Source organism: Rhinopithecus roxellana, chromosome 2, assembly GCF_007565055.1.
Source record: "Rhinopithecus roxellana isolate Shanxi Qingling chromosome 2, ASM756505v1, whole genome shotgun sequence".
Taxonomy (NCBI): Eukaryota; Metazoa; Chordata; class Mammalia; order Primates; family Cercopithecidae; genus Rhinopithecus; species Rhinopithecus roxellana.
The window spans coordinates 14143444-14167132 of NC_044550.1; the positions used below are offsets into that span (position 1 = coordinate 14143444).

At 34.8% G+C, this 23689-nt stretch overlaps 1 protein-coding gene across 3 annotated transcripts in view; it reads left to right on the top strand.

Moving 5' to 3' along the window:
* The window catches only part of BANK1 (B cell scaffold protein with ankyrin repeats 1), a 335823-nt gene that overhangs the window by 299747 nt on the left and 12387 nt on the right, over nt 1-23689 (top strand). For all 3 annotated transcript variants that reach the window (XM_030916824.1, XM_030916828.1, XM_030916833.1), the window contains 2 exons: nt 15424-15602; nt 18426-18489. In XM_030916824.1, coding sequence (XP_030772684.1) covers nt 15424-15602; nt 18426-18489 — 243 coding nt within the window. The remainder of the gene's footprint in view (nt 1-15423; nt 15603-18425; nt 18490-23689) is intronic.

The window sequence follows — 23689 nt, forward strand, 5'->3', positions numbered from 1 at the left end:
CTGAACTATTAAATACAGACCCTCAATGGACCTGTTCCTAGGACGTTATGAATCATCCTTCAAACAAAGGTTCATTCTTAAATGGGTAACCCTCACCCATCACTTCAAGTGGCATTATTTCACAAGAGCAAGGTGGTATTTAGATCATTCTTCCAATTAATACATGGTGTTTGAATGCAACACATGATGAAGCTGAACTTTTATTCTCTCATGAAACACTTGAATACACTGCTTGTAAATTTACATGCAAAAAACTCTTTGACAGTTTTCCATTTTTAGTGATTTCATATTTAAGGAGGAAGATAGATCCTTTTTAAGTCTACTATTATCCTCCCACTGTGCCTTCAGCTCTCTCAAGAAATAAATGCAAAGCTCCATGTGAGATCATTGTACAATTAGGATCAGAAGAGCTACTAAAGAATTAAACGAAGTAGGTAAGATTATTTCTCCCTGGCTTCCCCTACGTACCTCACAGAGCTTTGGAAAGAATGAAGAGAGGAGATGCTTTGAGCTTTTTGGGAGAAAAATCCCAGAGGTGTTTTTCTTGTAAGTTATTCAATTACCATGTTTTTAATTAAATTATGTTAGAAGTAAGGGGAAAATGCAAAGAGGGCCACAGGAGATGAAGGGAAGTGACGAGTATCAAGTGTAATGAAGAGATCCTTTGAATGTTTGATTATATCAATTATCCTTCTGGCCATCCCACAGAGAGCAATGCCTGGAAGGGCTGCTAGTATCTGTTAAGCTTAGTACAGCCCTATCATTATTCTACCTTGTATAGACAACTAGTACCCATCTGCACACAGAAAAAGGGGAGGAGAGTGTGGTAAAGGGAAACGAGGACCTAATTATGCAATATTGTATTGATTACTATCTGTCTATATCTTGTTACCTAATTTGCATAATCAAGGTCAATTACCACTAGATTTTTAAAAATCCTGTGGGGACTCAGATACTAACATTTTAATCATATTTTGTCTGTAATATTTTTTCTCTGTACATACTTAAGTCCAACTTATTGATGATATTTTTGATTAGTCATCTTAGAGCAGTTTTCTTAGATTCCTTTATTTCTGGATATCAGTAATGTACCAGAATGTAACAGAACATTGTTTTATTTGTAAGGACTAAGGGAACATCAATCCTTATCAAATGTTTCTCTAAAAACCTCCCTGATGACTATAGTGTACAGGAAATCAGTAGTTAGCATGAAAAAAAGATAATTAGGAATACTTTGGAATAGTTAGAAATAAAATAATTAAGTACCTAAATACCTAAAAAGGCTGATTTCATCCAACCGTATTTCTCTAAACTGTTGCAGATATTGTGACCATTCAGTCCATGTAACATACTAGGCAATGAAAACTGCTTATTACCTAATTAATGAATATTCTTCAAATATCCTGGGATTTCATGGTGTACTAGGAAAAGCAGTACATACTTCACCAGTGATAATCTCTTTATTTGGTAGAAAACAATAAAAAGGGCCTTTTATATAATGTTTGTCAGAGGCAAGATTTTCTAAAGGAACTAAATGCTCATCATCACACCATCAGAGAAATGCAAATCAAAACCACAATGAGATACCATCTCACACCAGTTAGAATGCAAATCATTAAGAAGTCAGGAAACAACAGGTGTTGGAGAGGATGTGGAGAAATAGGAGCACTTTTACACTGTTGGTGGGATTGTAAACTAGTTCAACCATTATGGAAAACAGTATGGCAATTCCTCAAGTATCTAGAACTAAATGTACCATATGACCCAGCCATCCCACTACTGGGTATATACCCAAAGGATTATAAATTAGTCTACTACAAAGACACATGCACACGTATGTTTATTGCGGCACTATTCACAATAGCAAAGACTTGGAATCAACCCAAATGTCCATCTGTGACAGACTGGATTAAGAAAATGTGGCCAAATGTCCATCTGTGACAGACTGGATTAAGAAAATGTGGCACATATACACCATGGAATACTATGCAGCCATAAAAAAGGATGAGTTTGCGTCCTTTGTAGGGACATGGATGCAGCTGGAAACCATCATTCTTAGCAAACTATCACAAGAACAGAAAACCAAACACCACATGTTCTCACTCATAGGTAGGAACTGAACAATGAGATCACTTGGACTCGGGAAGGGGAACATCACACACTGGGGCCTATCATGGGGAGGGGGGAGGAGGGAGGGATTGCAGTGGGGAGTTATACATGATATAAATGATGAATTGATGGGTGCTGACGAGTTGATGGGTGCAGCACACCAACATGGCATAAGTATACATATGTAACAAACCTGCACGTTATGCACATGTACCCTAGAACTTAAAGTATAATAAAGAAAAATAAATAAATAAATTTTTTTAAAAAAAGAAGGTAAATAGAAATTATTATTTAATTCTTCCTCTATATGCTGGAGGGAAAAGGGATTATGAGGTTCAACTATTTTCCCATTGAAAATATAAGCATTTCAAGTGCACTAACTTTAAGACTGGCAAGGGATTGCCAGGAAGTTACATTATTGCTAAGTCAAGGAATTTTCCTAAGGAAGAAAAAAATAATTAATTGGCACCATTTCCATGGAAACTCAACAGATTTCTTAACTCAGTTTTCACATCTTGAAAAAATGTAAGGAAAAATGCTGAAGACTTTGGATCACAGATAAAATTTTCCATCAAAACAGTTTAAAAGTCAATTTTCCCAATTTGGATTTGAAATTAGAAAATGCTAAGGAGTGCTATCATAGATGAACAAGCGCACTTCCATCCTCCTTCCCAAAACTGAGCTTTACAGAGCCATCAAGGGTTTGTTCTTCAATGCTGGAAGCCAGAGAACTGCATTTTGCCAGTGTCTTTGGAGCTGATCAGGATCTTGAAGTCTGGGTTATGTTATCGAAGCTCACGGAAGACTGATTCATACCCCCAATTCCAGTCATTAAACCTATAATAAAGGAAGATGGCTTTCCAGTGACTAGATTGCTTGCATTATTTGGTCTCTGCCAGATAATAAAGTTTCTATAAAATATACTTAGTCATTAGAAGATTTCTAAGTGAACATGATCAAGTCAAAAATGTTGAAAGAATTTAAGTGCTCCTTGTTCAAAGATGGAAATATCTGGCTAATTTCCCTTGTTTTACAAAATCATATATAGTCTAGGGTCAAGTTTGTTCACATCTTGGACTGTATAGAAGGGTCTTTTCTATCTATATCAAGATCATTCCCATCTTACTAGCATAGTCTTACCTTGGATATGACATGTGGCAACTGATGAGGTTCAAGCATTCTGAACAAGCTGCCTCCCTGTGATCGTGGATTACATCCACAGATGTCCTCAGCCATATAGGCAAATGAACCTTATCAAGGGTGTGTTGTTGCTCTCACTATTAGAGGGCAAACTGTTAGTGTAGGCAGCTAGGCAGACACGAGCATGGCAGGAGAGGGCTACCCACCCAGGAATATCAGACGACCACCAGGTTATGGTTAGGTAGTTGTTAAACTGTCTCTTTAAAACCATAATTGGTCACAGCCAGTGCCAGCAAAAGGCAGTCTCTCAATAGACAGAAAACACCTGAAGCTGGTGATCAGCAGCTTCCCAATAAGATCTCAGGAGTTGGGCAAGTGGGCGCAAGCATGTGCACTAAGAGGCAAAATGGTGGGGTTTAACTGGGATATGACTTTTCTCTAGGAAAGCTCAACTGGTAAGGGAAAAACACCTAAATGAGCATATGCACAACTTCAGTAAACATACTGCACATGCGGCTCCTCCCAGGTGCTGGCAGGGCACTGCGTTTGCAGATAGCCTACCCCAAGGAAAAATCAAGGGAGGAGAGACACTAACCCCAGAACCATACCAATGTTTAAAACCCCATGTCAAGTACACTTGGATCTCTCAGGTTGCCCACTTGGCCCTCTTTCAAGTGTACCTTACTTCCTTTCATTCCTGCTCTAAAACCTTTTAATAAACTTTCAATACTACTCTATCTAAAACTTGCCTTGGTCTCTCCTGTGCCTTATGCCCCTCAGCCGAATTCTTGCCTCCAAACAGGGAAGAATCAGGTTGCTGCCAATCTGTACAGATTGGCTGCTGCTAAAAAAACCATTTCTTTGACGGGTAATTTTGTGGGTAGAAGGAGCACATCCACCCTAACCAACTGCCTATACCAGTCACTTCCAACTCAGATGAGCATAAGAATTATTTGCAGAGCTTTTAAACTTTGGTTGCCTAGCCTTACCTTAGATATGGACTAAAAGTCGAATAGATGAGATAGTAATCAGCAATAATCTCAAAATCAACATGTAAAAAATTCCCACCAAAAGAAACTATGTTTCAGAGACCACGTGTGGTCAAATTTAGCCCCTAAGTAAATTATATTTTAACAATAACCCACACAATATAATTTAAAACTTTTGCCAGCATTTACGACCATGTTTCCTGAAATATTCAAATTTCCAACCACTCCTTATTATATAAATGTATAAATTGCAACAAATGACTATTATCATTTGTTATCATGCTTTCCGTGTTGTCTTCTTATATTTGGAGCACATTTCTCTAAAGTCATAATTCTATCAAAAGTGAGAAAATAAAAGAGATATCAAGAGAGTAAGGTTATGAAAAAAATGAAAGAACATATTTATTTTTGCTAATGAAAACTATTCAAATGTGTTTAACAAGCAGGTACTAAATCTTATTTGCTCAGTAATTTTATCTGCATGGTCCCTATAGGCTTATGAGCTTGTAACCCCTAGTATAGTCCCTGCCCACCAATCCCTCACTCCAGACTACAAAACCATTATTGGCTGGTCTTTTGTAGGGTAGGAGTGTGCATACTCATGGGAAAGAGGTAGTCAGGCAACATATCCTTTCTGTGTTCTATAAGTGTACATTGCTGTAGCGCTTTGATAAATGTTAAATAATAAAATTGTCTAGAAGCAGGAGACCTGGAGAAATGGGGAAGATATTACCCTTACATGGGAAAAAGAGAATGCTGATCTCTGAGATATTTTCATCAGGCTGTTTTTGCCAGTACTGGATATATTAAACAGAAAAGAGGGAAAATTGTCAAAATGTGGTCATTTGTACTCCATAAAAGAATAATGGCCTCTTTTCTCTTCTCCAGTATACTTACATTTCCATTTGTCATATTGCTCACAAAAGTTTTTTGTTGTTGTTAAACTCATACCTTAAAAATTTTGTGTAATAGCTCAGTTTTTGTCTGAAATAGCAATATGTTAGCAACCCACAGTGTTGTCTCTCAGAAATGAAGTCAAAGCACACACAAAAAAGATGAAATTCTTAATAATAGGGAGAACAAAGACTGGAAAATAAGCTTACTGGCATCTAGAACTAATTCCAATTAATTCTAAGGTTGAGAAAAGTTAATTGAGATAAATTTAAAAATCAGTAGTCTACCCCTACTGTCTATAAAACAAATCAGTCCTTTGCTCATAATAGAAGGTAGAAACATATTTAATCCCTCCCTTACCTCCTGACCCCAGCTACCTCTCTGCTACATAAATGTTAATTTTTACAAGTGCTCTGTGTCCCAGCTCTGATCTTTCCATATACATGCATAAAATATTCCTTCCAGTTGAAAGTGGGTTGTAGGAGGGTAATGCTACACTTGGCTGGTCCTGGGACTCTAAAGTAAAGCTCTACAGTGGAAGGATGGGAAGGTCAAGAAGTCTGTTAGAAATTTTATGCACGGACTTAGATACATAGTGCCAGGGAATCATGTCCCACCTCTATCGTGGCAGCTGCGTTAGACAAAAACCTGCTAAATCCTGGGATCTTGAGTTGTCAACCGCACCTATTAAAGATTTCTGCAGTCCGTCCCAGGAATTTGACCTGAACACAGGGAAAGAACCAAAGGACATATAAACAACAAAAGCCTTGGTAAACAATGATTCCGTAGATGTGTTTTTGTTTTTTGTTTTTTGTGGGTTTTTTTTTTTTTTTTTTTTTTTTTTTTTTTGACAGAGTCTCACTTTGTCGCCAGGCTGGAGTAGAGTGGCATGATCTCGGCTCACTGCAGGCTTTGCCTCCCGAGTTCATCCGATTCTCCTGCCTCAGCCTCCTGAGTAGCTAGGACTACAGGCGTGCACCACCATGCCCAGCTACTTTTTGTATTTTTAATAGAGACAGAGTTTCACCATGTTGGCCAGGATAGTCTTGATCTCTTGACTTCGTGATCCACCTACCTCGGCCTCCCAAAGTGCTGGGATTACAGGCATGAGCCACCGTGCCAGGAGTATTAAAGATGAGAACAAACAAAAAGTTCATAAACTAAAACTACTCCAGAAGAAAGGAAGGAGAATTTTTTTTTGTAAAGACTCAGAATAATTATACTTCTGTATTATACTTCTGTTAATGATTTATGTATTTAATGAGGAAGGTTGTCAGATATCATATCAAAAGCACCAAGCTTTCAACATGGAAAAAATGGGAAATACACACACACACACACACACACACACAAAGAACTTTTCAGCTACCAATGCATAACTGCTTAAATATGAAGCTTTTTATAAATATTTTAATTTTTTCAAAAGTTCTAAGGCAGTATGTGTTAATTTCAAATGAAGTATCCCACTTTCAGGTTCAGTACTAGGCAGTTGGTGACAAAATGCAGGGGCCAAAAAACAAAATGTCAGAAAAGTTTGAACTCATAAAACAAATGGAAAATATGGAGAGGAAATAGCAGCAGAAAGTCAAGGGTCAAGGTTAGGCTGAGAGGAAAGCAAAATATGCGAAAGACATTTGAGATGAGATACCAGAATTAGATTAAACATGTGACATGAAGAAAAGGTATTGACAAGAGGAAGTATGATAAAAATAAAATAAAATAAGAAGCTAAAGTTTCAACAGCAAATTAAAATCCACATCGGTCACAACAAAAGGGACTCATACTAGGTGAAAATAAATCAGTGAAGTAGAGAACATATTGAAGAAGGATTTGTTCCCAGTACATGGAAAGACCGAAAACTAGTAAGATGTGGAGAACAGAGATACAACTCAAGTATGACAGGTTTTTTAAAACTAGAATAGAAAATACAGTCAATGACTTTATTAAGCTCATCTTTGGAGAAGTGGGAAGTTGGAGGATGAATAGTGCAGATTGAGTGGGCTCACTATGAGACAGGAAAAAGTAAAGAGCGTTGCTTGTGTTTAAAAGCACCCTAGCGAATCTTTTTGATTATAAGGAAAAAGAAACAATCTTAAAGTATTGAGCAAGTATTTTAACTTACATTTTCTACTAAATTAACAAAATCAATTAAAAAATTAGAGAATCTATGTGACAGAAACTTGAGATAATGGAATGCCAAGTCTATCTGAGAAAAAAACTGCAACTTAAGAAGTTTATATTTAGTCAGGTATTTTGTTCATGTAAGAAGAAAATAAAATAATTTTTGGATATCCAAAATTTTAGAAAAGATAGCCATTCTGTCATTATGAAAGTATCAACCAAAACATATTCTAACTAATGAGGAGTTAAACAAAACAAAAAGCTTAAAAAGAAATTACAGTATTAAAATTACTGAAGTAAACTTAAATAATTATTGTAAATGTATTTATAAGACATGAATGTAAAGTATTGGTGATAAAAATATGTAATGTAACATAATTATTGCTAATTGAGTAGCAATAATCTGGTTACAATGACCAAAAAATATAAAAATACCTAGGAACTAGAAAGAAAATGTTTTTTCATTCATTACTTCATTAATAAAAAAGATTTAAAAATCTGCAATTTTAAAAAGTAACCACTACTTTCAAATTCCTTCATATATATGTATATACAAATACATATGTATGTATAGTCTTTATAACCACATACAAAACAAGATTATGTATAACAGCAGTCATCACAATAAATTCATATCAGTTAAAACATTCTCACAGGGCAGGAACAGTCATTGAGGACAAATGTGTTAATCATCTGCATAGCAATAGTTCATTAAAACCTCAAAGATATGAGATAGATATTATTTTCCTTTTTAAAATGGATTGATTATTTGTAACCAAGGACACAGAGCTAAGAAATGGTAGAGGTGAAATTTGAACTCAATTCTGTCATACTCTGAAGGCCAAACTTGTAGTCACCTTCTGTACTATTTCAGGTAATCATTTTAACAGCTCTCACTACAACTTTCCTGAGCTTTAACAGAAGCCTGAAACACAACAAAGCACATTACACATATTAGCTCCTTTAACTCTTGCAACAACGCTGTTACAAGGGGATTATTTACCTTCATTTATAGACAAAGAAACTGGAGTTTACAAAAATGGAATGAGAAAGAGCTTTAAGCCCTCATCTACCTGGCTCCAAATACCATGTTATACAATCTCCCTCATAAAAAGATACACACTGAAATGTGGACAAAAGACTGTAGTGGCAGAAAAACTCCACCTCCACCTTCTTAGGGTACCAGCCAGGACTAAGAATTAAATTGATGTAAAATAGATTAACAAGAGAAAAGCTTCATAGTTTCACATGGCACTGGAGCCCTCAAAGAAAATGAAGACTCAAAAAAGCAGTTAGCCAGTTACTTAGCTACTGAATTAGACAAACAATAGTAAACTGTGAAAATGGGAGGCTTAAAAGACAAGAGTTATTCTAACAAGGTATGTACAGAATCCTCTTAGTCTCAACTTCTCCTCTTTGAAGCTAAGGATATTGCTTTTCCTTCTTGTACAGAGTGAGTGACTTTACCGTGGGAATTTAGTCTTCTGCTTTTGGGAAACAACTGAAAGGTCAGAATGATCTTTCTTGCACCTGCTGTTTTTCAGTTTAAATAGTTGATGTGCCACAGTGCTGTATTTTTAACTTCTTCAAGCCAAAACTATGCTCTGCTTTAAAAAGATACATCCCCCAAAATACCAAGGAAATATTCATTAATAAAATTGTCAAGTGATAAATAAAAATTTAAAATATCACTAGACTAATGACCAATGCATGTTTGTATACATTTTAACTCAATAGTTAACCAGAATAAGTTTTGCCAGTGAGTTATTTCAAATTCAAATAAAAGAGAATTTTTATATTATATGAACCATCTCATGGAGTAGAAATATTAATGTACTAGTTATTTTATTTTAAAAAACATGATGATTTCAGTTGATGAAAAAGATAAAATTATTGTTCAAGTATTCATAATTTTTTTAAAATCTTGTAAAATAAGAAAGAGAATAATTTCTTAACATTATCAGAAATATCTGATTAGTTCAGAAGTAGAGGTATTCCTGTTAGGGATAGGAACAAGATAAGCATACCCGCTATTAACATTTTTACTTACCATTATCCTGGAAGTTTCTAGCAACTGCAGTAACATGCATCTAAAATAAAACGTGTAATTATTGGGAAGGAGATACTTTCTCCATTATTTTTAGATGATATACATACATGCCAGAAGACTTGAAAACATCAACTATAAGACTCTTAAAAATTATTTTAACTAGCTGGATGTAATTAATAAATAATTCACTTTTTGATATACCAGAAATACTAGTTTGGCAACATCATGAAAGAAAAGAAATTATTCACATTAAATTCAAAAAGTACCTATTAAAAAGATAGAATAATGCTATTTTCCTAATGGGAGATTAAATACTCTCAACTCTTTCTATAATAACTTATACATGTAAGGGAATCCCAATCATTTTGATAGGATACTTTTCCTTTAGGGAGAGAGAAATGACAGTTTGAAAGAATGTTTCTAAACTGATAGAGAAGATAATTAAGAAGAGGTGAAAGGTAATCACTTGGAAAAAAAAAAAAAATTAGGGCCGGACTAGTGGCCATATGTGATATTAAAGTCTGTTACTTATTCAATGCTTTAAGCTCCCACACTCAGAGTTATAATCTAGGAATCACTGGCAATGAAAGAAAGCTTTAGACTATAAAATTATTATAAAGTTTATGTACTTCTTTGAGTTGGATAATGCAAAATACTATCAAAAGTGAAACAGTACAAATACTCCCTCATCCTACTAGTGAGAGTGTATATGACAACACGTTCCAGGAGAGGAGATTGGCACTAAGTATACATCAATAACTTTAAAGGTGATCATACTCAAAAATTATATTTTTATGAGTCTATGCCAACCAAATAAATAATGCAGCCAGTGATTCATATGAAAGACTTATAAGCTCCAAAAACATATAATTGTGGAGAAAAATGGAAACAATAAAAAATCCCTTAGTAAGAGAATGATTAAATACTTTATTGAATATACAAACTTTGGAATATAATGCTCCCGTTAAAAACAATTTTTCAAAGAATATTTAATGTCGTGGAAAGATTCTTAGGCTACGTGACTAAGAGAAAAAAACAGGAACTATGTCAGTATAACCCTAACTCAGAAAAAAGGAGAGAAATAGATACTTAAGGACCACAAAGATGTTTATGGTACCTGTTTCTGAAGAGTATAATAATGAGTGGCAGTTATTTCAGTTTTCAGTACTCTTCTGTATTTTCTAAGTGGTGGGGGAAAAAATCATGTTCTAAAATCACAATCATTAAAATAAAACATCAAATGCCAGATGTGGTGACTCACACCTGTAATCCCAGCACTTTGGGAGGCCAAGGTGGGCAGATCACTTGAGGCCAGGTGTTCAAGACCAGCCTGGTCAATATTGCGAGACGCCATATTTACTAAAAATATGAAAACTAGCCAGTCGTGGTGGCACACACCTGTAATCCCAGCTACTCAAGAGGTTGAGACAGGAGATGCACTTGAACTCAGAAGGCGGAGACTGCAGTGAACCGAGGTCATGCCACTGCACTCCAGCCAGGGCAACAGAAGGAGACTGCCTCAAAACGAAAACAAAAACAAAATGAGACAAAACAAAACAAACAAACAAATCTCAAATAATATATGTAATTCTAAAATTAAGGGGATGCAGAGGCCTTACTTGGAACATACAAATAAATCAATAGACCAAACATATCCTGACTTGTCCATATGGACCTGAGCTTATATACCTACCAATTCCCAAACTAAATAACAAAAAATAACTTATGATTTAAATCTTGGTCACTAGTTCTCGCTCTCTCGCTCTCTTTCTCTCTCTCTCTTTCTCTTTCTTTCTCTCTCTCTGTTTCTCTCTCTCTCTTTTTCTCTCTCTTTCTCTCTCTCTCTTTTTTTTTCTTAAGCCAGGGTCTGCTGTGTCACCCAGGCTGGAAGGCAGTGGCGATCTCAGCTCACTGCAGCCTTGATCTTCCAGGCTCAAGCAATCCTCCCACCTCAGCCTCCCGAGTAGCTGGGACTACAGGCTAGTTTTTATAGAGATGGGATCTCTCCATGTTACCCGGGCTGGTCTGGAACTCCTGGGCTCAACCAATCCACCTGCCTCGGCCTCCCAAAGTGCCAGGATTACAGGTATCAGCCACTGTGCCTGGACCCTATTTATTTAAGTCCTATTATGAGAAGTTCTTTCCAAGTTCCACAAACTAATTTGGTATGATGGTACAGTATGGTGTGACATCACATGGTATTTATAGTATGACATGGTACTTATAGCATGGTATATCTGGCATGGATTGAAATGGTATGCATTCCATGGGAAAGCCTATTAATAAAGTTGCAGAAATTTTTTATATTGTAAAAGCAATATAGTATTATTATAGAAAGTTGGAGATCATAAGAAAATAATTACATATGTAATATGGCATCACAATAGAACAACATATATTATCTTTTAAAGTTTCTTTTCATGCTTTATTATGTATATGTATATTTTAACTTTGACACTTAAAATTTTAATGTGTGTATAAGTTTGTATCCTGCCTTTGTACTTGTTATAATATAATAAGCACTTTCTATGTTGCCACAATCTTTACTTTTTAATGACTACATATTTTTATTAAGTAAATATTTTCTATTTTAAATTACTTTTTGTTGGGCAATCAAGTTGTTTTCTTTCAAATTTTCAACAAAGTCCTTTCAACCAGTCACCTAGTAAATAATTTTAATGAAAATCCCAATTTACTTTCTTACCTAATCTGTATATTTATATACTCACTAGAATGGGTTGGTTAATGTTTATATGACCAATATTTGATCAAATGGAAATACTTGTAAAGAGAAATTTATTTAAAAGGAATTAACTTTTAAAAACTGTAGTTTACCTTGAAACTTTTACACTAAGAGACAAGAGTTTACCATATATACCGTTAGTTGTCTGACAAATGTTTTTTAATGAAAATTATATTAAATTCATACTAATTCTTCTGAAGGTAAACCAAAAAAAAATACAAAATTAGGAAGATGGAAAACCTTTCATTACCTCCTTTTCCCCATCAAATTGTTATCTAAATTCAATAAAGTAATCTTGTAAACTCTACCAAAAATTACAGGTTGCATGTTTTGGTTTGACTTGTATACCCTTAGAATAAAAGGTAGTGAGATGCCTAAATCATTTTTCTTTGTAACTTGTCATGCCTATTCCTAATTTATCAAGACAAATGCTTTAATCTCTTTACTCTTAAAAAAGGTAAAAGCAGATTTATGTAAAATTAGTTTAGCTATAAATAACTCACTCTTAAAACAATATCTAAGACCTCTGCTGCTCCTAACTTGTTCTTTTGTTCTTTCTGCACAATCATACAACTGAACACCATACCCCCCAAAAAAGTCATCTTACTTATATTTTAATAGCTAGATTGAGAAAAAGGAAAGGGTAATTGAAATAGATATTATTAAAAGGAGTTAGTATTTGTTAAGTTAAACTTGTACATATAGCAAAACTAAAACTGGTACGGTTTTCTGGGAAAACTTTCCTTGAGCTAACTTCCAGAACAGCAGAAAATCCAGCTGCCTGGGTTACTTGAGATAAAAACGGATTCACACTTAGGCAAAAGGATGACAGAAGTGAGGTAATAGTTAAATGGCATAGCTGTTAAATGGTGATGCTCAACCTCTCTCCTCTGGCAGGGATGGCATATAGAATTCTACTGCTAACTGCATTTCATGAACTGCATTTTAGTGTGGAGGCCTATAAAAAGCAAATGGTATAAGAAGCAAGATATCAATTGTTATCTGTGCTTTTTGCTGCTGAACAAGTTAGCGCTCTGGCTAACTTGTGCTTCTCCAATTCCTCTGGGATTTCAGGCTCCATCATCCTTGGAGGAAGATTTAGAGTATAGAATCTGCTGACATCTTAGTTCTGGGGGAATAGGTTCTGAAGAGAAAAGACAAGTCAAGAAAGCCCCTGTGTTGAATGGAAATGGTGAGAAGGGAAAAAGTTTAAAAATAGAAAAAGAAAAAGAAAGAAAGAGGAAAAGAAAAGAAAGAAAGAGAGAGAAAGGGAGGGAGAGAGAAAGAAAAAGAAAGAAAGAAAGAAAGGAAAGAAAGAAAGAAGAAAGAAAGAAAGAAAGAAAGAAGAAGAAAGAAAGAAGAAAGAAAGAAGAAAGAAGAAAGAACGAAAAAAGAAAGAGAGAGAGAAAGAAAGAAAAAGAGAGAGAGGGAAGGAGAGAGAAGGAAGGAAGGAAGGGAAGGAAGGAAGGAAGGAAGGAAGGAAGGAAGGAAGGAAGGAAGGAAGGAAGGAAGGGAAGGAGAAAGAAGGAAGTAAGGAAGGGGGGAGGGAGGGAGGGAGGGAGGGAGGCGAGGAAGGAAGGGAGGGAAGAAAGAAAAGAAAGAAGAAGAAAGAGAAAGGAAGGAAGGAAGGAAAGGAAGGAAGGAAGGAAGGAAGGAAGGAAGGAAAGGAAGGAAGGAAGGAAGGAAAGGAAGGAAGGAGGGAAGAAGAAGGAGGAACGGAAAGAAAAGAAGAAAGAAACAAGAAAGAAAAAGAAAGAAAGAGAAAGAAAGAAGAAAGAAAAAGAAAGAAAGAAAGAAAAGAAAGAAAGAAAGAAAGAAGAAAGAAAGAAAGAAAGAAGGAAGAAAAGAGAAGGAAGAAGGAAGGAAGGAAGGAAGGAAGGAAGGAAAGGAAAGGAAAGGAAAGGAAAGGAAAGGAAAGGAAAGGAAAGGAAAGGAAAGGAAAGGAAAGGAAAAAGAAAGAGGGAGGGAGAAAGGAGAGGAGAGGAGAGGAGAGGAGAGGGAAGGAAAGAAAGAAAGCGCATGTGGGAATCAGAATTATTGACCATAGAGAAATTTTATGTGCACGTGAATCTTTTTGGAAAGAAACCGTCGGTGAGTACATGTTCCAAGATTCACTATTACAGTCCTTCTCGAAACTGAGAGAAACATTAGAGATCATTCCAGAACAACCCCAAGGCTCAAGTCCTCTTTAGACATATAACATTTGCTATCAAATACTTGAAACCTCTTTTCCAGAACAACCAATTCTAATTATATCAACAAATTATTATTACTATAGAATTTGAATGCCCTCCTCATTTCCCAAATCCTTGTTAATATTGTCTGGATAGTCAAATTCATCTGTTTCTTTCTTGAAGAAGCACTCCCAGAAATGGGCAGATCCCTCCAAGAACAGCTCACTGGTATATAGTTAGGCAGGACTGGCTATTCTCTCCTTTCAGACTCTGTGGGCATATTTAGATTTGATAGTATATTAAGACATGTTACCTACCCCTCCTGAAATAATACAAAATGTATGTTGCACTTAATGAAAATATGTAAATGAGAAGGTACAAACTCAAATGAGTTCCAGCAGCTAGGCAGGTAGCAGACGTGTGTTGTCATCCAGCAACTCTAAGGTGTGGCAAGGATTGCAGTAACCTAGAGAGCACATAGCATCCTTAAAGTCATGCAGGCCCATTTATGTCTTTAAACACCCTGGTGGACAAGGGAAACACTGAATTCACCCACGGTCTGCCAATTTGCTACCAAGGTGCCTCATGCTAGGCCATCTACTATTCCTTTTGTGCTGAGCAAATAATACATGGCATGCTCCAAAATAAACTCTTTAGAAAAGGAAGCATTTCACTACAAAATAACTGATCATTTATTTTAAATCTTTCAGAAATAACTTTTCAAATGATGTGAAGCCTTTTGTGACATTTGGATGTTGGTTGACATCTCTTTTCCCAAAGTTCGGAAGACTGTTTATTCTAAAGATATTTATTGTTAATATTAATGTTAACATTTATTTAGCTTACTGTGTGTTAAGCACTATGCTAAGTATTTTGTGCACATGATCTCTGATAATCCTCAGAAAAGTAAGACAAAATTGGCACTGCCCTCAACTAGCAAAGTGTAAAACTTTTGCTACTGTCCTTTCTCTCCTTGTCCCTTTCTGTTTCTCAGTAATGAGACATATTTGTGTAACCCTTAAGACTAGGTTCCAGGCACCTCCATCCTTAGAAAGAAACTCATTAAAAATATACTGGTTTATTCTTTAACTGCTCATAGAGACTTAAGAAGAAGCTACTCCAATGACTTATTTGTAGAGTGCTTTTGTTCTCAGTTGTCTACACCTGGACTTTCTATTAATGCACCCTCCCCTTGTATTTTAGACAGAGCTCGGATAGAGAGTCCAGCCTTTTCTACTCCCAGGGGCTGTCTAACTGATGGTCAGGAAGAACTCATCCTCCTGCAAGAGAAAGTCAAGAATGGGAAAATGTCTATGGATGAAGCTCTGGAGAAATTTGAACACTGGCAGATGGGGAAAAGTGGCCTGGAAATGATTCAGCAGGTAATATTGGCCCCAGTGTTTTCTGGGACATTCCGTCACTTGTGGAGCCTCTAGTTTGTTAATGTTTAATTTTCACAAGGAATGCAGATAACTGTTCTTTCATTTTTAACTAGTCACTAAGAAAGATACTTCAAGAAATCAATTAAATGTTTGAAAATATCCAGATATTATGTTCACCAGCCATTGATGAAGTCAATCCTCTAACCCAGTATACCAAAGCTAATACCTAATCAGCTTATAATACCTGTCTTTAGTATAGTGAGTGTTTTTTGAATCTCGTTGCTGAAATTAAGTTAAAGCATCTTTACACTGAAGAGTGTATTATGTATGCCAGGCTTAAAAGGAAAGGAATGAGACAATGATTAAAATCACACTAAGCAACAGTCCTAAATAAAATGCAATAAGTTGTATCTTCTTTCTCCTTAAACTTTTATTTATATATATGTACACATACACATACATTTACATATGTATATGTGTGTGTGTGTGTGTGTGTGTGTGTGTGTGTGTGTGTGTATCAGTCACAGTTTGTAGAGAAATACCAAGATTAAGTTCAAATAAGCTTGTCTTCTGTAAATATGATTTACCTCCTGAGATGGGATTGGAGGACATGGTTCTGAGATGAGAATGAAAACAAAATACACCACACACACCCCTTGGCATTCCTCAGTGAGAGATAACACAATCATAGTCCCATATTCCATCCCTTTTCACTCCAAAAATATTTTAACAATTTTTTCTTCTTATCAAGGAAATCCCATTCCTTCAAAACCCAGTTCTAGATAGCTGTTTGATTAAACGCATTTAATAAGCAAATTTAGACCAAAGTATAAATAATTGATGATAGCTTAATATTGTAACTTTTCCAAGAGATAATTTTTATTTAAAAGATATTGCTTAGGAAAACATTTTTAAACAATAAAAAAGAATCAAAATAGAGAAATTTCAAACAATACAGTATATAGGCCAGGGGACTTTCCCAGTGCATCTGAGATCGTGCCTTGTTAGAAACCAGCTGTCTCTAAGGGCAGTTATGGTTGTGGGTTGGTGGCTGAACCTCATCCAGATTTTGTGACACTAAGCAAAGGCAATTATTTTGCCAAATAAATGCTAAAGAATACTGATTGTAGAGTTCTGCAAGTCTTCATTGTTCATGATTAGAATTACAATATTGTTTCTCAATCATGTCAATGTCATCACCAATACACATGTGTTTAGGTGCAGACCTACAAATCACGTTCCTAGCAATGTTAGATTGTATAGATATTGTTGAATTAAGTCAATTGTACTTCATCCTCCTGAGACTCTTAAATAATAACGTTTTCCATTTACAGTTATCCAACCTAAATATCATTTTGAAATATTTCACTAGTTGTTTCATTAAACCCTGGTTGTTCCTATTTTTATATTTATTGTATATTTATACTTAATCTTGTTTTAGGAAGAATTTAAGGTGCTTCATACTCACTACTTAGAGATTGATCTGACTCACCTAATAATAAAGTGATAGTGGGATAATGAATATTGTTCATGTTTATTTTAAAAATTTAAAAATGTTTATTTTAAAATACATTATTTTAAAAATACGTATTTTTAAAATACATTATTTTAAAAATATGTATTTTTAAAATAAAGGCTGAAAGATACTAAGATTACTTTCCATAAGCAACAAAGTTTAATGACTTGGTCTGAATTCTGTCAGAGGAATCAGTCAGTCCTTAACATAAGGGACTGGGCCAAAATCCAAACAACAAAAAGATGAATATTCCTCCTGTTTATTCAACACACACATGCAAACAAATATGCATTTCTATGTACTTTTCAATATTTTTCTTGCAGCTTGCAAAAGTATTTGTTTGTATCCTATGAATATAAATGAAGTTATCAGAGGTAACTGAAATCATATTATTACTGATGAAGGAATTATCCTAGAAAACTAAGAAAGAAAATGGCACAAACATGGAGTTAATAGTGGAAGCTGGTTTCCAGAATAACTAAGAATCATGTAGAATCCCTGGCATTGAAGATGAAATGGTGGAGAAGGGAAAACCTTGCCCTTCACTCTCCTCACTCCTACTCATAGTCACGGAGTGCCTGAAGAAGAGTTTGGCACCACTGGTAGGAGAGATCTGTAAGGCAATGGAAACAACTAAATAGGAAAAGTGGTTTCTAAGTTTCCAGGAAAATCCTAAGGAAAGAGTGCTACTCTTAAGTTCTGTTCTAAAACAAGATTATTAAATGTTAGCTTGTTTTACATTTTGCTTAAAAAGATAATGTTCAATATTTGGAAATCAAAGAAATCACAGATGTGCTAAGAAGAAGAATCCTGTTATGTTCATCTGCTATTAAGTCTCTGATTTTTAGAATTAGAACACTAGGAAGGAATGTGCCATACAGAGGCTGGAGATGGGCTCAGGCAGCAGCAAACCATCACTGTGTAACCCTTCTGCTTTTGGACACCAAATAGCAAATATAGACTCCATAAGCATCGGGTTGGGAAAACAGCTTCCCAAAGAATTGCACTCTAGGATCCAATCTTGACTCTACCACTTAAAATTATAATTTGGGAAAGTTACTATACCTCTCTGTACCTCAGTTTCCATATCTACAAAATGGAATGATGACATTTTACATCCACTTCATTAAGCTGTGAGAGTTAAGTAAGATAACACATGGAAACTATCAAGGATGGCAATTGAGACATCGTAAGTAGCAAATAATATCAAGTAGTGGCAGTGGTATTGCTAACAGTAGTTGAGGTTTTCATCTTGATCTATAAAAATTTGAAAATCATAACTATGTCCTGGTTGTTTCTACATTAAGGAGAAGTTACGACAACTACGAGATTGCATTATTGGAAAAAGGCCAGAAGAAGAAAATGTCTATAGTAAGTAAGATTCGCCTGCTATTCAAAAATAATAGAGTGATTGAGTTGAAAATTCAGGGACTGTGGAGATGAATGGGCCTGAGTTCAAATCGAAACCTCAACAATTCCCAACTGTCTAACCTAGAGAGGGTCTTAATCTCTGGTAGTGAAATTCCTTGTCTGCAAAATACACATCTATAATTATATATGCATCTGAGAGTGCTTGTGTGAGTTAACATATAAAATACTTATCATATTCTCTGGTTCATAATGAAAGTTCATAATGAAAGTTCATAATGAACCAGAGACTATAAGTATTTTATATGCTATAAATATAATAAATGCTTGTTACTCTCTTTCTTTTGATGTCTATGTAAGTTGCAAATAGGACAACTCTACTCAATTTTTTAATAACCCATTAAAAAAGAAATCAAGGCCGGGTGTGGTGGCTCACACCTGTAATCCCAGCACTTTGGGAGGCCGAGGTGGGTGGATCACTTGAGGATAGGAGTTCAAGACCAGCCTGGCCAAATAAATGGTGAAACCCTGTCTCTACTAAAAATATAAAAATTAGCCAGCCATGGCAGTGCATGCCTGTAATCCCAACTACTCAGAATGCTGAGGCAGGAGAATTGCTTGAACACCCCGGGAGGCACAGAGGTTGCAGTGAGCCAAGATCACACCATTACACTCCAGCCTGGGTGACAGAGCAAGACTCCATCTCAAAAAAAAAAAAAATCAAATGATTAAGAGACATGCTTTTGAATAAGTTAAAATATTAATACAGTGAGTTCTCACAATTGTCAACATGTGTATCATTTTAAAATTTCTGATAATTAAAAGTTGCTCTGGCAGTGGAGGTTAGGGGAGGGGATACTCTATGTTAAGCCAAACATTATTAAGATGGTAAAATTTTGCTAAAATAAACAACACATTCAAAAATTAAAAATAAATTGTTATCACTATCTGACCACTGTTTCCCCATGACTCTACCCCTGCATAGATAATTAAAAACTAGCAGCCACTAAAAGAGTGTGAAAGCTTCCATCTCTTCTGTTTTCATTAATATTGCATAGCTTTTAGCTAGTCCTTCATGTTGAAATTCATTTCTCTTCATATTATACAGTTAGGTATTTTTCTAGAGAGAATTCTTTAAGCACCTTAAAATGTTTGTAAAACACAAATATACTTTCTAAAATAAGGTCATAAAGACAGGGCCATCTTATAGGTGACAGACACCTCCATTCTAATATGAATGAGATTAAAATTTTAACGATTTATAAAGTTATAAGTCATATAAATAATTTTACCAAGGAGCATTAAAAAGCTAATATTTATTATCTCCTATACATTATTGTTTCTTACAATACCTTTATGAGGTGGGCAATATTTCTGATTTACAAATAAGGAAACTGAGGCCCTGACAAACTAAAAAGTTAAAGGACACACATAAGAAGTGAGAAACCATTTCTGTTTAATTCAAAATCAATGCTCTTAATTATCGGTGCCTTAAATATGAATCAATTAGTTCTCCTTTCAGTCACACTGGAATAAATAATACTACACAAATCTTTCTATTGCACGGGACACTATTACTGGGCAAATATATGAAGCAAGTGATATTAGGAGGCAGACAATAGGTAGCCAAAGACTATGAATAATTCTAGAGACAAGCAGTACTCATGAGGTGCCTCTTATTATGCCCCAGTTCTCTGCCAGAGGAATATTTCCTGACTACACTCTGAGCAAAGCAAAGAAGTTCTGTTGAACTGAGAAGGCAGAGATCCTAGTTCAGGGTAGCTGAAGCTACTAGAATGTGTGTGGTGGGTCATTGAGAGCAGGTGACTGTGTAGAGAGGTAGCCTAAGAGGTCCATGGGAAGCACTCCACAAGTCTGTGGCTGAGAGATGAGCTGTACCTGTGCAAAGCAAGACAGTCAAGGCATGCAAGACAGCAACTGCTAGGGCATTGAGAGCAAAAGGCAGACACTAAAAGTTGAGCAGAGTTGAGGAAAAGCCAGCCTGGGAATTTTTAAGTTCTGGCACTGTCAAATTAGGGAGATCTTAACACCTCTTCAAAATATCTGACATTCTGCTGTGGCACCCAAAAGACGTAATGAGTAAGGACCAGGATTTAGAGTAAGATCTACTCTAGACATGCCCTAAAAAAATCTCAAACCAAGCCCCAACAAGATCTATACTGGAGATAGAGTTTGTAGGCTGACTGAATCTACAAACTCAGGACCTTAAAAAGAAAACACCTTGGGCACAAAAAGCCCACTGTGAAAAAGAATAAAATTAAGTCTATACAAGTTCTTGCCAGTAATTGAGCTGCCTACTAAAACGAGAACATACTGTCATCAGAAGAATATTCTAGAATCTGGAATACACAACACATTATCTATAATGTCCAGTGTTCAATTAAAAAAAGAAGACATACAAAGAAACAGGAAGCTGTCATCTTAATGAAGAAAAAGAAAGTATAGACGGAACCTGAGATGTTGGATGTTGTTGATCTTAGCAAACAGACTTTAAAGCACTTCTTATAAACACTGAATTAGTGAAAAATGTGGTTTTAAGGACGGAATAAATAGAGAATCTCAGCAGAAAAAAAAAATGAAACTATATAAGAACCAAGTAGAAAGTATAGAAAGTAAAAGTACAATAAAATAAATAAAAATTAATCAGATGAACTTATTATCAAATTGGAGATGACAAATTAAGAGTTAGTAAATAAAATTAAGATAAACCAATAGAAATTATCCAATTTGATTTTTAGAGAGATAAAAAGACTTCAAAAATGAACAGAGTCCCAGCAACATTTAGGACAATATAATGCATTCTAAAATGCATGTAATTAGAACCCAGAAGGAGAAAAGAGTGAAAAGAGGCAAAACATTGTTTAAAAAATGATGACCAAAACCTTGCCAAATTTAATGCAAACCACTTGCATATTGTTGAAAAACCTTTTAAGAAACAAAATTAGCCTAATTGTTAAAAGAAGGACTTCTAGCCGATTTATTTTCAAGCTACTTTAAGCCAAGGTAAAAAGAAATTATTGAAAGCAGCCAGAGGAAACACATGTTACATATAAAGGAAAAAAAATCAATAATTTATTATCAGAAACAATGGAGGATTGACGACAATACAATAACATCTTTAAAGTCCTAAAAAATGAACACTTAGAATTCTAAATCCAGAGGAAATATACCTCAAAAACGTGATAAAATAAAGACATTTAAGACAAATGAAATGAGCTAATTCACAGCAAAATTACAGTAGAATAAATGCTTAAAAATATCATACAAGGTGAAGGGATGTTAACAAACAAACTCAGATTGTCACCGAGGGAATCTGTGGGAAAAAGAATACTGAAAATTATAGAAAGGAGGTAGATATAAAATATTATATTTTCCTTTTTCTCATAAATTACTTCAAAGACAACTGTTTAAAGCAAAAATAACAAAACTTAAGTTAGAAGTTCTATAATATGGAGAAGAAAATATGAAAACAATCATGCAAAGGACAACGGAGGCAGATAAATAGAATTATGTGTTTCCAAAATTGCTATGTGGTAAAGTGTAAAGATTCAGTTATAAAGTAGGAAGTGGAGAGAGGAAGTGGAGAGGGTAAAGTAAGAAGTGTGATGTGTCAACTATAAGGCATGAAGTACTAAGGGGTATACTACTGTCTCAAAATCTAAGTTAAAGATGCATATTTTATTTTAAAAATAGAAAGAAATCAGTTTAAAAAATAGATAAGAAGTATACTTAGGAAACTCATACAGGAAATAAAATAGATTATTTAAAAAAAACCTGTTTGATTCACCAAAAATAAAGCAGGAAAGTAGAAAAAGAGGAATATAAACAAAATGGATAAGTGAAGAACCAAGAACAAGATGGTAGTATTTAAGCCATATCATAATTATATTAAAGGTGACTGAATTAGTCACTTCTTTTTAAAAGCAGACATTTTCAGACTGGAAACGAAAGCAATATCCAATATTATGCTGTCTAAAAGACGTATATTTTAGATATAAAACACAGATAGTTTGAAAGTAAAGTATGGTAAAAGGTTACTATGACAATAGTAATAATCATAAGCATAAGAAAGCTGGCATGGATATATCAACATAACACAAGAGAAATTTCAAAATAGAGAGTATTACAAAAGATAAACAAGGATATTATATACAGATAAAAAGGCAGTTCACTAGAAAGATAGAGCAATTCTAAATATCTCATAATATAAAGTAATTTTATATTATATATTTGAATTTTACTTAAACTCCTGAAGCAAAATCTGACAGTACTCGGAGATGTTTTCACTTCTTTCTTACTAATTAATAGAACAGACAAAAATCAGTAAAGATACAGAAGACCTAAACAACACTATCAGCTAACTTGACCCAATTGACATTTACAAAAATAAATTTTTAAGTCAGAATACATATTTATTAAAGGTATATACATGGAAGTTCACCAAGATGAAACATAGGCTAGATGATCAAAAAAGTTTCAGTAAACTTCTAAAGACTGAAATCTTCAGAGTATATTCTCTAAAAGATTTTAGTCTTTTAGAATCCTATAGTCTCTTACCACAACAGAAGTAAATTAGAAATCAGTTAGGAATTATATCTCTAGAACATCTCCCAATATATTTAGGAATTAAATACAACATTCAAAATAACATGAGGGTCAAATGAGATATCATAAGAAAGTATTTCAACCTGAATAGTAATGAAAAAAACATATCAAAATTTGTGGAATGCAGGTAAAACAAGTATGTAGTTAACAGTTAACTAAAGGGAAACGTATTACTATAAGTATTACACTAGAAAATAACAAAAAGCTTGAAGTCAATGATTTAAGTTTCCACTTTAGAAAAATAGAAAATGAAAAGCAAACCTTCAAAAAGAGGTAAGAGGAGAGAAATAATTAAGATCAGAAATCAGTAAAAAAGGAAAGAGATAAACAAAAAGAAAATACAATCAAAAGCGAGTTGTTTGAAAACATAAATAAATTTGATAAGCCCATGGGAAGAATGATCAAGGAAAAAAAAAGACAAGAAGATACCTAAATTAGGAATTAAATTGGGTTACTACAACAGATCCTACAGACATTAAAAAGATACTAAGGGCCTGGTGTGGTGGCTCTGGCCGGGTGTGGTGGCTCACGCTTGTGATCCCAGCACTTTGGGAGGCCGAGGCAGGTGGATCACCTG